The sequence below is a fragment of the Meleagris gallopavo genome, chromosome 1 (genome assembly GCF_905368555.1).
Source record: "Meleagris gallopavo chromosome 1, MGAL_WU_HG_1.1, whole genome shotgun sequence".
Taxonomy (NCBI): domain Eukaryota; kingdom Metazoa; phylum Chordata; class Aves; order Galliformes; family Phasianidae; genus Meleagris; species Meleagris gallopavo.
The window spans coordinates 127978349-127993382 of NC_139404.1; the positions used below are offsets into that span (position 1 = coordinate 127978349).

The following is a 15034-nucleotide window of genomic DNA, read 5'->3' on the forward strand; positions in this document are numbered from 1 at the left end:
CTTAATGCATCTCAGCCTCATTCAAAGGAAGGCAATTGATAGAAACTTCTCACTCTCTATGCTGGACTGCTTAGGGAACCAATTTGTTAGCAGCCACAATGATATGGATAGGGAGCTATCCAACAGTTGTTTTCACTGAACAAAGTTCAAAAACCTTAAACATCCCCATCTCAAGAGTCGCAGGAAGACAAGTACATACCTGAATGCAAGCACCGGTTTTCAGTTTGCATAAACTACACACTAAAGCCCATCGACTTGGTGGAATGTGAGAGACCTTTGTGATCGGCTCCATTCTTTCTGGGCAAGCAATACTAACCTGAAAATAAAAAAAAGCAGTTATCAAGGCAATAAAAACAAGCTCTCTACTAATACCAGAAGTACAACTGCAAGTATGACTACCATGTATCTCATTCAGAGATCTCTGTGTACTCATACCTCATAACAAGTGACTTGAGGAGATTCCACATGAACAAAACAATATCGTGGAATGCAATTAGTTTAACCTGGTAGCTAGAAATCATCATTTTTCAGAACATTTTAGGCAGCTACAGCATGCCTTGTTATGAACCATTTAAGAGACTGCAGCAAGTGATAGCAAAGTTTATTCCCTTTCAATTCTGTCTACCTATCCACTGTGATAGAAATGTATCAGCTGTTGTCCATGTTGGGAAAGTAAGACTGTCCTCTATTACTTGGACACCAAAACAGATGAAAATTATCTCCTTAGTCATTCCCAAGATGCTCCCGAGCAATAGGATTTATCCAAGGGCAGAACAAAATTAGTCAGCTCTGAGTGATCAACATGCAGAAGTGGGTCAGTAACCAAATGGCACCATGGTCAGTAACCAAGTGGCAGAAGACTTTGGTGAGATAATTGCTCTGCCCCAAGAATGCCAGTTTCCAGAAGCTTGGATTTTGGATGCTTGCATAAAGATCAAAGATCTTTTGAATATAGTGGTTGTATGCTATGGAGGGCTACCTGCCTAAAACAGAAATACAGTGCTTAGTCTAGCTAGAAAGATCTCCATGCTTCCCAGGACAATTCACCTGTTTTGCCAGTCATGGGATAGGGGCCTCTTTGCAAAGGTACTTCAGCTATCGTCTGATGCACATATTAATTTTAAAACCTGCTTAATCCCTGATGAAGAAAAACTTGTTTCATCAGACCTCTTCTGTGAGGCAGGCATATTCAAAGATAACAATGCTACCTTTATCAAGTCTGAAAGTCCAAGCTGCTATTCTCAAACTGAGTATTTTTGATACTCTCTCTTTCCTATCTTTTTCACTGTTTTGAGCAACAGACAAGTAGGTGAGAAAGAAAGCTTTGCAAGAGATTACTCCATTCATTATTTTTGCATTTTAAGAGGTTGATTAGTAGTTTGTAAACCAATGACTGAAAGTGACTCCAATAAGATTTGTTATATAACTTAAACCAAGCCATATTTTGTGGAATATGCCGAGGTCAGCCAGTGTTGTATGGCATTCCTATTTAGCCCAGTGACAAGTGTGTGCACCTGTCCCTGATCTATAGCATCCAGGAGGCCCGTAGCAGCTGTACTCAGCCTTCTCTTTGGCCAAAACCAGAGTCAGAAAAATTCTTGGGGAAAAACAACAGGACTTTGCACCTAAAAAATGGGGAGGCAGTATGTAGTGTCCTCATCAGGTAGAGGTGAAGAATAATTTCATTTGTTGAGGACTTCCTATAAATCAGCGGGAAAGAGACAAAGCTGTCCTTGAAACTCTTGAATGGTTCCACAAATTCAGGTTCAGCACTCTTAAATGGCAAAGGTAGCTTTTCTGCTTCCAAATTGACCAATCCAACTTGACCCTGCTAAGAACAGAGCTGGTTACAAGTTGTACAGGTATTTCTAAAATAACATTGTACAAACACTGACCACAAATCTTGTTTCAGTTACTAGAACAGTAGGTAAGATTTCCATCGGGAATTACGGAGTTGCATCAATTTGCCATGTTGCCTATATTCCTTTCAAAAAGTAACCTGACATGTCAGTGATTTTTTTCTGTAGGCAGTTGCACCAGCTTTTCACTGTGCATACCAGCAGGAGATGGAACTCACACATATCTTCTTGTCACTCTTTGCCCCTTTTCATCCTCTCCCTGCTCCTTCTCCAGAAATATTTATGTTAGAAATATTGCCCATTCAGCTTGTAATGCTACCTGTTTATATTACTCCACTTTGTAAAAACACAAAGAGGTGCTTAGAGTCAGGTGCAGTTTATTTATCCTGGCCTCATGCTGCCTGCATGTTTCTAATGTTCAAAGAGAGGATTCAAAGCAAAGCCTGTTTGAATTTCACTGTTCATGAGGGATCCAGAGAGCACAGAAGCCAACCTTTTCACTTCCCAAAACCTCCCATCCTGAGATAGAAATGACCGCCTGCCTTAACACATAGCTTCTCTTTTATTTCTCTATGTTGTGTCCAGTTACATTTTGTCTGCCATACTCTGAAGAAGTAACAGTGGGACAGAGTGAGAACAGTGGGCTGTTGAAGCCTGCTCTTTCCAATTTACACACAGAGCTGACATCTCTGTTGTCACCCTGCTATCTGCTGCTCCGCTGATGGCCTGCCACCAGCAGCTGTGTGTTAGCAGGCAGCGATCCGCACCAGTGGCTGGGGAGGCACCCCAGAAGCTGGAGCACAGCCACTCACAGCAGCGGCTGAAGGCGGTCATTTGTTAGTTCTGCAGCTGTAGCAAGGAGAAATTACTATCTGCTTCAGCCAACAATGCACTGACCGAGGGAAGACGTATCTGCCCTCGGTCATCTAAGGCAGAGAAATGAATTTCAAAACAACGTAAATTTTCTGATGTCAAAGTCTCTCCCTTTTTTCCAAGAATATCTTTTAAGAAATCATGGGAGAAGAGACACATTTACACTAACAGACAATGCTGGCAGAAGAATAAAAAGGGTAAAAATCAACAATGAGTACACTTTGTAAAGTAAAAACCTTCTAATGTCCCAAACAGCTCAGTGAGGGTCAAGACAGCCTTCCCACACCATCAGCTCACAAAGAGGGGAAGGCAGGGATGAAACAAAACAAAACGAAGCATTCTAAGAGGGTGCTGAATATACTGGTGATGGGAAATACCTGGTGCATCTGCCTACAACAATGCTAGCCTACATTTATGAACTCACTCAAGTCTATCTTGGATCTTTTACCACAAAAGTATGGCCCATTTTCCTCTGCTCTCTGCCTTGCTCCATTTTGTTAGGGGAGTGGTGGGGAAGTGGCAGCGACTTTATTATTTGTTTCTTTGTGGAGTGTTCCAAGGGAGTAAGCATTCTTCCATAAAGTATTTCAAGGTCTTGAAAACTCTGACCCTTTCTAGTCTCCCAGAGCACATAAAGCCATGGTGTCTCTCCAGATAAGAACCCACTGTTTTAGCAGAGATTCTCAAAAAAAGCCAGGCTTCTCTGGTGATGGAATTGTAGTTCATTTTGTTTTAAAAGCACCAGGTGCAGAAGAAGAGGCTGAACAGATCCAAGAGGCATTTCCCACCTCTCCTGGCAGGTGCCACCTCCTTGCTATGCCTGACACACTTGGCATGGGCACAGAGGGGAGGAGGTGCCTGAGGCCTGGAGCCATCGACTGGGCTGTGGGAGCAGCTGGATTCAAGTTCTCCCACCTGGGCAACTCTGCTGGCTGCTCTCCCTCAGCCGGAGGGAGGTGGGCAGGTTAAGAAGGCAGCAGGTGCTCCCTGTCCCATGGTCAGCTGCTTTCCAAACCTGCCAGTTCATCTCCTGCTGGGGAGAACATCAAGGCAACCACATGCAGAAAGAACGTCTTAGGAAAACCAGTCTGCTCAGAGCTAGGACAGCTTCCAGCCAAGGCACTTTAGAAGTGCAGGAGGAGAAGGCAGGAGACTTTTATTTATTTATTTTAATCTTTTGGGTTTGTTTTTTGTTGTTGTTGTTTGTTTTGTTTTTTCCTCTGCTCCTTTCTCCCTAAAGGTGGATGAGACACCGGATCTACAAGCTGGCCTGAAGGGAAAGCAAAGATAAGCCCACTGATAATCAGATATATGCCTGGCAGAAAGCTAGGAGTTGCACACCGCATCTGGCTGCCATATTAAAAAGACATCCAGAATCTTGACGTCTTCTTTGTGAAATTTTGCAAACGCAAGTCCTGGCTGCTTGAGAGCAGAAAGTTTGGGAATAAGGCACCCCTCAATGTCATAGTGCCAACAGATGTGGCTGCAACCTCACACTATGTCATCCACTCTAAGGGATCTGCGGATCTTACCAGAAAGAAAGCACAAATATCATTCTGAGTACAAAATTAAACACACACGTCCTCTATACTTGAGTGACTATTTCAATTTACAGAATTATAAATGATGCTAAATCTGATTCTAAATAGAGGAAATATGAAGTTTCATTATTAAGCTCTATATACGAACACAAGCATCAATCTGAACAGTCCTTTCTTATAAAATATAACATAGAAGAAAAAAGCCTCATCTCTCCACCATTCAGAAAAACGTCTGATTTTAGTTCAAAGAACTTGTCTACAAACATCTCCCCACCTTAGAATCCATCCAATATATCATAGAATCATAGAATGGCCACAATGATCATCTAGTTTCAACCCCCCTGCTATGTGCATAGATATCATCCAATGATTATACGTGATATATATCATCCAATATGCCTGGGTTTTTGTCTAAAAAATAAAAAAATAAAAATAAAAAAAATAAAAAGTATTCAGTGAAAATTATACACCTAACTGAGAACACACAAACTGATCAAGAACTAAGGGAGACAAGGATGCTGCATTTGTGCAGTGAGTACTGGCTTACATCACTAAACCTTTCCAGCAAGTCACTCAAATCTCATGATGACACCATGAAGAGACTGCTCAGTAAATGGGGAAGGACAAAGAGATTAATTAATTAATGAACATGAGCTGGACTCTCTCCCAATCTTCAACAGATTCTACAGACTCACCAGAATAATGCCCGTACAGATACCTTAAATCATGAGAATGTGAAAAGGTAGAGGAAGGAACACAGAGAAGGCAGAGCAGGAGATTAGAATACAAAAGAATGAGGCAGAAATTCAGCTTTACCTCTGGAATCCAGAGAGCACAGCTCACATGTGCCCACTTGGTCCCTGTTCTGGTGGCTTTCATTGCACCTCCTCGTTTTGGACACAGGAGGCACTGAGGATGTATTCCCAGAACACAGGTGCGGCACAGCCAGCTCCCTTCGGGGACTTTCAAGATTCCATAGCATGCCTTGGAAGAGAACAAGGATTGAGATCATTGCACTGATAGCATTTTATATCCAAAGATTAATTCTCATATGGCATGAAGCTTTCAAATCCTAAAAGTACAGTTTGCCCTTTACTTAATCTTTCTTTAATTTCTTTACCTTAAAAGGAGTCAGGTGATCAAAGAGATTGACAACCTCTTAAAACAAAGCCTTTTCATGCCAGTTTATTTTTAAAACATGTCTTGGTGTTATTTGTTCTTGTATGAAACAGCCATTGTAACTGAACAACACTGGTGTTACAGCCTTCACCTTTGCATTCAGTGTTTTTTTTATGTTTCTGAAGCAAAAAACAGGCATCTCTTTAAGCTCACAGTCTTCCACTATTAACAACTTTATGCTCTAACATTATTCTATTCAGATGTGAAGTGATAAGAACTGGTTGAAGAAGTGATAAGAACTGTGACATTAGATTACTTTTGTGGTTACAGTTCTCAGAACCGTTTGTGACTTCAAATATTTATATATAATATTGCCTCAAAAATTACAACAGTATATACTGAAATAGTGAGGTTCTGCTTTTTATGCCTGTTTCCCTGAGGCCTCTTAGAAACTGACAGATTTATTAACTTTTGCTAAGTTTGAGGATAAAAAAGTAAAAAAGAAACTTACATTTGCTTTCTAGTTCAGGTTCCTAGCAGTTCTTAATAGCCAACTATACCTGCACTAGACACATCCTGCTGCACAGACACACGTATTCAAGCTGGCCACATTTGAAACCATTGATTTCAATCCACTCAGCTGCCCCCAATAAGAGCTTTATCAATAAAGCAGATTTTAAAGGAAATAACACCATTCCCAACACATACCAGGGAACAGTGACATTGAAAGCCTTGACAGAAGAAGATTATTAGCTATAACCCAGTCTCTTAGATTCAAATCTAGTACAAATTCTCCATGCTTGCTTTCCCAGCCTTCTGGTTATAGGATCTTGGTACTTAATGTGAAGAGATGTCCAATATTGCACAATCATGCTATGCTGGGAGAGAGTGAGTTCCCTGAATGAAATCCTGCATTATGAAAGCATCAAGTCAGACTAACCTAAATGTTACTTTCATGTTTGACTGTTGCAAAGGCCCAACAGGGGGAGCTGTAATCTAAATTTTACAAAAGATTTTTATTTCCTGTTAAATGGTACATTCTCACCAATACTTTATATTACCAATGAAGAATCACGGAATTGCAAGGTTTGGAAGGGACTTCTAGAGATCATCGAGTTCCAGTGGCACTACACCAAAAGATCACTTTTAGGAGGCTGGAAATGGACATATACCACTTCCTAATTCAATTCAGCTAATAAGTGGAGGTGGTCTAGACTAGCAAACCAGTATCTTAGCAATCTGAGCCAGCATGAGAGAGCACTGTGAGGGAGGAAACCTCTCACACTCCTCTGCATCTCCAAGCGGTGTGCTGACAAACAGACCCAAGGCTGCTTGGTGAACTAGAGCCCATCCAGAACAAAACCTGAACTGATAAATATTTTGGTTGCTTGTTTGCTGTTATGCTTTGTTAGGATTAGCTCCAGCCTAGCTTCTGCTGAGCAGGTCCAGATCTTGTGGCTGGGAAAGAGGCAGAGTTAGAAGGCAGCAGACCATCAGCTCCAGCTCTGTAGGCAACCCTGAGCCTTGTGCTGCAAATTCCTCCATATTTTCAAGGGGCACAAGCAGGGGCTGCCTCTGGAGACAACAGCCCAGCTGCAGAATTCCTTCTCAAACAGGATGCACTAGAAACCACAGGGCTCAAATCCACTTAAGTTATGAGGATATCTCTGCCTGATGAGGCTGAGTTGGTGCAAAGTCCTGCCTACATCTGAAACACCACAAACACGAGCAGCATTCAGACCAAGAGCACAGCTCTTGCAGGTGCTTGTGCCCTCTAAAAAAAATCAGTCTGTTAAAGCATCTATACACATGGTTTCAAGTGGTTAAATTTGGAGCCAGTCAACTGAGGAGGGAAATGCCCCAGCTGCAAAACAAATCTTTTAACATATAGGCTGCCAGCATTCTCTGGCCTGTTTATTTACAAATGCAGGTTTGCTAAGGATGTGGAGGGGAACTGTTTATGATTGTAGAGCAAGTATTTGCAAATCCAGACAACGCTTTCACGTTACAGCTAGACTACACAGACTATGCTCGGCCATTTATCTGCTGTAATTCTCAAAAGTACAAAACTTGAACTTGGTATTCTACATCACCCTTCGTATCCAGAGAATCACAAAGGTCTCCAAATTAACATTTAATACTGATTCAAATTCCACGCTTGCCAAGGTAAACAAAGATGACAGGACAGCGTCAATACTTCTGCAGGCACTGACCTGATGGACGCAGATGTTACACTTGTCACAAAACACCATATCGTTCCCATCTTCACTGTCAGGAGACCGGCACACATCACAGATGACATCTTCATCATACTCTATACCCAGACCTTCTTCAGTCTCAATAGCGTGATTCATATTCTCATGACAGTGTCGCTCCAGCACTTCAATAGTTTTTTCCATTGTGTTTTCATCCAGGGGCCCGCATCCTACAATGCAGAATAGGGAAAAGGGAAACAGAAAACACTCAGATGCCTCTGACCAAGTCTGAGAGGCAGAAAAACAGGACAACTTCTAGCAATTACTGCAGTACAAGCATTACTTACATTAAAAATAAATGAATCTTGTTTCCAGCTCACTTGCTAACATTACCTTTACGTCATAAATACAAATAGAACTACTACTGGAGTAAAAGTTTGAGTTGTACATAAGACTACACGTTGAAAAAAGCACTACAGCATAAAAGACAGCAGCTTCTATAACTTCTTGCTTCTCTCATGCAAGTCTGCCTCCAACTCCATCATTCTAGGAAACACTGATGACTTTCCACATCATACACAATGTTCTTTATTCTGAAGACAAATCCCTTAGCAAATAAAACTTACCAAGTACACTTTAAATGTTATGAAGATACAAAAGTTGCCATTACTCCTTGAGTAGCCAGCACAATGGATATGAAAGGAGCTCTTATCCATTTTTTTTTATAAAACAGTAACAAAATGCACTGTTAGCAATCCATGGCACCCATTTACTTGAACACTATGCCTGCTATACACACTTACCACTAATCAAATGTAGTGTAAGCAGATCTACTTGAAAGGATTTGCTTTGAGATTGATCCTCAGCTTGCAGCTTGCTCACTCTACAATGTTCACAGCGACAAGAAATCTCAAAGTCACATCCCCTCAAAAACATCAGTCACAAATGCTGCCATCAGCTATTGTACAAAATTTACTTAGACTAGCAAAGGTTGGGACATCCATGCAGCACTGATACCAGAGGCTAACACCACTGTAACTACTGGATTATGTACAAGAATACATGTACTAATATTGATTTCTTGTTACAACTGATAAACAATGAGATGGAAAATATAAATGACTGTTGATACAAAGTGCTTGTTATTAAACTGTTTTCTCTAATGCCAGGATATTTTTTCACTCCCCGTATATAAAGAATCAGAATAATTCAGGCAGGCATGGACCTCAGAGGGATTCAGTCCAGCTCCCTGCTCAAAGCAAGATCAACACTGAATCCAGATTAGGTAGCTCAGAAACATCTTTAATCAGATCTTGAAAATCTCTGTGGATGGAGACTCCAGCCCCAGAAAAGCTTTGGTTTTGAGAACAGCACCCAATATGTCTAGGAAACTTGTCCTCACATCTGCCTTTAATATACGTCATTTGGCAGTGGAGCTCTGTCACGAGCTCCTTCCTTTACCACGTTGGTGTCCTGACACATCTGGTGTCCTGACCACATTGTTTTCCTGAATGCCTGGATGATCATTCTTGGGCTTGGAGGAGATTGTCCTTAAAGTTTTGCTAGCTCTCTCCAGCAATTTCACCCTTCAGAGCTGCCTTGCAGCAGCAGATCCAACCCAGCAGTTCCCCAAATAATAAGAAGATTGTTCTTCTTAAGTCCAGGACCAGAAGGCTACTTTCTCTCCTTGCTCCCCCCGAGATCTCAGTTTCCACTATTTCATAGCTGCTACAGCCAATGCCACCACCAATTAACTCATTCCAACCAGTTCTTCCTTCTTCATGAATAGCAAATTCAGGAGATGTCAAATAACTCTTTTTTCTACCTGTCCTTCATCAAGAACCTGCACTCATCTATGGAAGAATGTCAAACAAGCTATCCCATCACAGCTTGGCTAATCCAGCAGCAAAACCTAATTACTCCTTTAAGAAAAAGGCATGTTATAGCTCCTCAGAACTCTGTATTTTGCAGCAATAATATGCTCAATTTTTAAAAATGGAAACATCTGTTTTTCCTATGCAAAATTTTTAACCTTTAAAGTCCTAAAACTAATTCCACCTGGTGTTGGCTTTTTCCCTCCTGTGTCAGTCTGCAGAAGTTGCACATAATTTTGGATGTGAAGAAGTTTTAAGGCACAAAAGGCAAAACAAAACACTAATTGAGCTAACAATTCATTTTCAACATTCTATAGTTTTGCCATTATCTCATTTTTGTTAGCATTTCCATTCAGTGCTCAAAGATCTTTAAGAAACCTCCCAACAGAAATTAACTGCTGCTTTAAAAACCAGAATGCATTGTGAATTACCCATTTCAGTAAGCTCTTCATTTAGTTCCTGGAGCCAAAAGATGTCCATATCATCCAAGTCATAGCGACACACAGATTCTGCCAATTCCAAAATGTTGATGTAACCTGGTTCTGTAGGTTCTTGGCTGGAACAGTGGATATACTTCCTGGGTCGTGTATACAGTACTTCTTTCACCTTTTCTGCGACAACCCTACGTATGTAAGGTAAAAAGGAAACACAAAGTTGGCTACAGCTTTTTAAGACTCAGCCTTGAAAGACATAAAATATTTGTTACCAATAGCATTTCACATACTTTAAGTTAGCCTGTAAGTGAAGCCAGAGTGGGTAGACACGATTCTATAAATGTCATTTCTTCACATAAAATATGTTTAGGTTTGCTATGTATACAGAATCATTTTTAAAATGCAAGTTTGTGCATAATATTTTCAATTTAAGAAATGCTACTAGAATGATGATATGAATGTTCTTGAAATGTACAGAAAGTATCATGCACAAAACCCCCTACAATCTTGTCAACTGATGATCTTCAAGACACCAGCTTTCCCAGGAAAAGCTTGATTTATTCTGCTGCAGGCGGTGGGGGAGGGAAGAGGAAGATGCTTGCTCTTCATTCGGGTTAAACAGTCTACCACTGTTTTACAAATGACACTTTATCCATGCTACGTAAGTATTATTTTTGTTCTGCAAGAACGATTTTGTTGCCAAGTAAAAATGTACAGTGGAAAAACAGCTAAAAATCATCCAGGAAGTAAGGGAAAAAAACAAAACAAAACAAAACAATCCTAGTGTTTTCAACCTTTCAATTATTTTGTGAGTTAAAACTTGGTGTTTGCCTAGTACACTAGCCTATGGGAATGGAGAGACTGACCCCAGCTAGATAACGTCTATCTTTCTCTGTATTTAGTTCAAGAGGCCCTGCATGTGAAAGGAAACCAGGGAGATACCAAATGGAACGGTGCCATACACGAGAAGCTCTGCATACCTTCCAGAGCTAGCCCTCCCCTGAACCAGGAGAAAAGAAAAGCTGAAGGAAACAGCAAGAGGAAGAAAGAGGGAGCAGGCAAAAGTCAAGCAGTATCCCACGTAGTTCTAACTGGACAACGTGCATTTTCAATGTTAGCACTATGTTCTTCTGCCACTCTTCTTCATGCCTTCACGTCACTTACTTTTTTTCTTGTCCTCTTGTGAGTTTTTCTGTTCTCTGGTCCAGCCAAATCTATAGCAATTTTTTTTTCCTCTAATGTAATATTACTGGCATGAGATGCAATATATTTATTTTAACAACTTGGTACTGATAATAGCCTCAGTGGAAATTAGATTATGCTGGCACAAGCACTTTCACTGGACAGCTAATTTATTTTTGTCTCAAAGCCCACCCTGGCACGAATACTTCCATGTTACAACACACACTTCTACCAGAAAGGGTTGCAGGACTACACTGTTATGTTTTCCTGGTCTAAGTACAATGTGAGAGGATGGAAGATCTATCTCCTGAAACTGAGATCATTGAACACGTATAATGCTTACCAGCTATTTGTAGAAAAACAAAGCAGAAAGAATTAAAACTTTGGCAACAGAAACAAAAATTACATTACACAAACAAGTGAGTAGCTTTATCAGGTATCAGTTATTACTACTGAGTGGCTTCATCTTACTTTATATAGGGAAGCCTTACAAGTAACATGAAAACAACACAAGATTTGGGTTTATGTTTAATTTAACTTCTCACACTCAAATGAGAAAAGTTTTATCCACGTGACTCAACAAAAAATAAATTCCCTTTTTAAACTTTAAACATAGATACTTGTTGTACGCAACAGAACCACATCTGAAATGCCACAGAAATGTTTTCCAAATTGGTCTATGTGGTTGAAAAGCAAGTGTGGAGGCTGCTGCATTCGAGATTTAACTATAACAAGGAAACACCAACTTCACTTAGACCATCACTTTTTGACAGACCACCTTCTCTGAGTTGACACTCTGCACACACGCTCTATGTCTAATTGCTGTTACCTGAGAGATGGCTGCGGAATCGTTTCTGGACTGGCTGGAACTTGGACTCCTTTCTCCCATTCCTGTTTCCACGTGTCCGCAAAGACATAATATTCATCAGGATTAACATGGTGAGAATCCGGTAGTTTCATGGCACTAATGAGATCCTTGCGGAACACCTGCAAAGAAAACCCAGGGAAGAGAAAGGCTTGAGGAAAAAGGGTAGCCCAGAGGAAGCAGTAGATGAAGCAGTAGATATTTTCCTAGTTTGCACTGAAACAATGCACATTCGCTGATAATTTTTTGAGAACTGCCAACACACAAATACATTAATTTGCTGTATGACATTAAGTTTAAGCTTCTTGTCAGAATCATGGTGCTGCTCAAAGTCTAATCAGAAGGAAGAAGGTTGTTTCAGGTAGCCAAGATGAGGAGGAAAGGAGGCCTGTACCTAGTTTACTACTTGTAATACCATTTTCAAACAGCTCATTTTACTTGCCAGTCTGCATGCTTTATCCTAACTCAGGTATAAGGCAAGATATATATATATCTATATATATAGATATAGATATTTCCCCTCAGTTAACCTGCCTTAAAATGCCATATTCCTCACAGGCTAAGAACAGTTGCCTTGGCAAGGTTGATATATAGGCACTTGTTCACCTCTAAGCCCATCTGAAATTTTAGCGGTCAGGATCTTCAAGATCAAAGATAAACAGCTGCCAAACAGTATCAAAAACACAAACTCTGCATTGCTCTGTACAGCGATGCTACTGCTGCAGAACAATCCAGCTCAGAACCTTTTAGCAAACCTATCAGGTGAAACATGCAATTGCATATCACCACAAACCTACCTATGAGAAGCCTCTAGCTGTACCAGTCAACCTCTAGCTTAAGAAGATTATGTTTTTAAGAACACGGAACCATTATCAGTTGTCATAAAGCTTACTTAATGTAAATACCTGTCAAATAGAGGTGCATGAAATTTAAATAAAGGGCATATGAATCCCTCTTTTGCTGTTTGATTGGTTTTCGTTGTTGTTGGTTTTCTTTTCTCCCTACTGATACATTGCACCAGTTTAACATTCATTAAAGCAGAGCAGTGACTGTGGCTTGGTGTTGGTGAGACGTCACAACTAATTAACGGTACTGTCACAATGAGAAATCAAATCTTCAAAGGGTGATAAAATGAAAAGGAAAATACCCCTGCAATAAGCCGTGGAAGGTTGAACTCCTTCTTACTAAATTTGGTTTTGTAGCGAGAATAGTAATAAAAATACTTCAGAGCCAAATATCTTAATGCACCCTTTTCAGTTTGACAGCACCAGACCACTTAATATCTACTGCAAAAATTCTCAGCTGTTCTTGGAAATCATCAAATTAACTGCTACAAAAAAAAAAGAAAAAAAAAAAGGCACTATGCTTTTAACTAGAAACAAGTCTTGAAAGAGGCTGCTGGTAGCTTGGAGCACAAGAGTTGCTTCATTACATGATACAGCTGCATCACTCATAGACAGCTGGGAGCTCAACCTGGGAACTCAACAGTATAGAGCAACCAGCAATCTCCTGAGGCTTCTGTATTTACTACTAAGGAGTATCTGCTTTGCTTTACATCAGACTGTTTACTGCAACCCTCTGTCTGCAGCTCTTCAGGTTTTAGAGAAAACAAGAGCGAAAGTGAAAAGACCATAAGCACCCATTTTTATCCAAGCAGAATGTCTACACGTCGAAAATAAAATGTGATGTGTTCTACACCATTTAAAAGAAATTTTCATATTCATTGCTATAAGTAGAACTAGGTTCATGAGGAACACGAATGTGGCACAGTTCCATAGAAATCCATGAGGAAGAAATAATCCAGTGAGAAATTCTATGACTGGTTTAATCATTAAAAAATATATTCCTCACACCTTACCTAAGGTAAAGCACTTTTACAAATTACCTTTTCAGTCACTGAAGAAACACAGGAGAGGCTCATACCAAACCCAGTGTTTTTCAAGCCCTGAATGAAAAACGCTGTGAAAGGCATTAGTATTCCAACTACATCGAACTACATTGCTTAGCAGCAAATTCATCTTCTGATCATCCATTATGTATGTGAACTGTACCATCTCTATTTTTAAAGCACAAAACTTGTGGAGCATGAACTTTTTTTTCCCTATGCCTGACCAGTCCAGTACCATGTAAGCAACACAAAGTTCTCTGCTTCAGATTGCTACAATTTATAAATATTGGTATCACTGAAGGTAAAAGATTTCATCAATATAAACGTAACTGTTGAAACCTTAAGAAAAAACAAACTCAGCTCAGATTTCCTAACAATACTTTCCTTGCTTTTCATGCTTAAGTACAACTGAGTATTTCCTGCAGACACCCGGAATTGTCATAAAGACATCCCAACCTGCAGCTCATCTCATTTCTCATGTCCTCACACACGGCCAGTCTTCCAGCAGGAAAATACTCTCAGAGGACAACGATTCAAAACACATGTCTTTATCACTCGCTCTATACTGCGTTCTGGAAGTAAACCAAAACACCCAGGGGACCCAAAGAGAGCTTTCTTATCAATCAAATAATTTTTTACTCCAGCAGCCAGTTCCTAGGCTAAGGTCTGGGCCACTCAATGAGGAGCAGACACGTACGTTCAGGATTTAGATAGCCAGCTTCTCCTCCCAGTTGTGACTTTTTGGACTCTTATTGCCTCCATAAGGCACTGATCAGTCCTACTGATAGCACAGCCCCTCCTCCTGGCAGCAGCCACCCTTACTTCCCCAGTTAGCCCACACGGGCAGCAGCCACTTGCTGGTGGCAAGCCAAAAGCAGTTACACTTCTCAGTGTACACAATGCACAAGCCTTCAACTCTGTTTCAGCATCATCTGTAACAGCAGACAAATTGAGAAGAACTGAGTAAGGAACACACCTGGCCTAGGCAAGCAATGCCTTCCCACCCCTCTGGTAGGACACACGGCACTTCATGAGGAGGCCCTCGCCAAGGGGAGCTCCGGCACTAGAAGGCGGCAGGTCACGGCCGGTGCGCACAGAACAGGAAACTGCCCACCCACCAGAAGCTTCCGCAGAGGTTACTGTGTGACAGGGGGATCGCTTTTACATATTTTTAGCAATTGAAAGCCCTGCTTAGCACTCGACT

The 15034-nt window shown here is 40.7% G+C and overlaps 1 protein-coding gene across 1 annotated transcript in view; it reads right to left on the bottom strand.

Moving 5' to 3' along the window:
* The window catches only part of JADE3 (jade family PHD finger 3), a 59978-nt gene that overhangs the window by 7871 nt on the left and 37073 nt on the right, over window positions 1-15034 (bottom strand). The window contains exons 4-8 of the mRNA XM_085213344.1: window positions 11907-12064; window positions 9893-10083; window positions 7606-7817; window positions 5090-5257; window positions 200-316 (exon numbers count right to left, since the gene is read on the bottom strand). Of these exons, the coding sequence (XP_085069470.1) occupies window positions 200-316; window positions 5090-5257; window positions 7606-7817; window positions 9893-10083; window positions 11907-12064 (846 nt within the window). The remainder of the gene's footprint in view (window positions 1-199; window positions 317-5089; window positions 5258-7605; window positions 7818-9892; window positions 10084-11906; window positions 12065-15034) is intronic.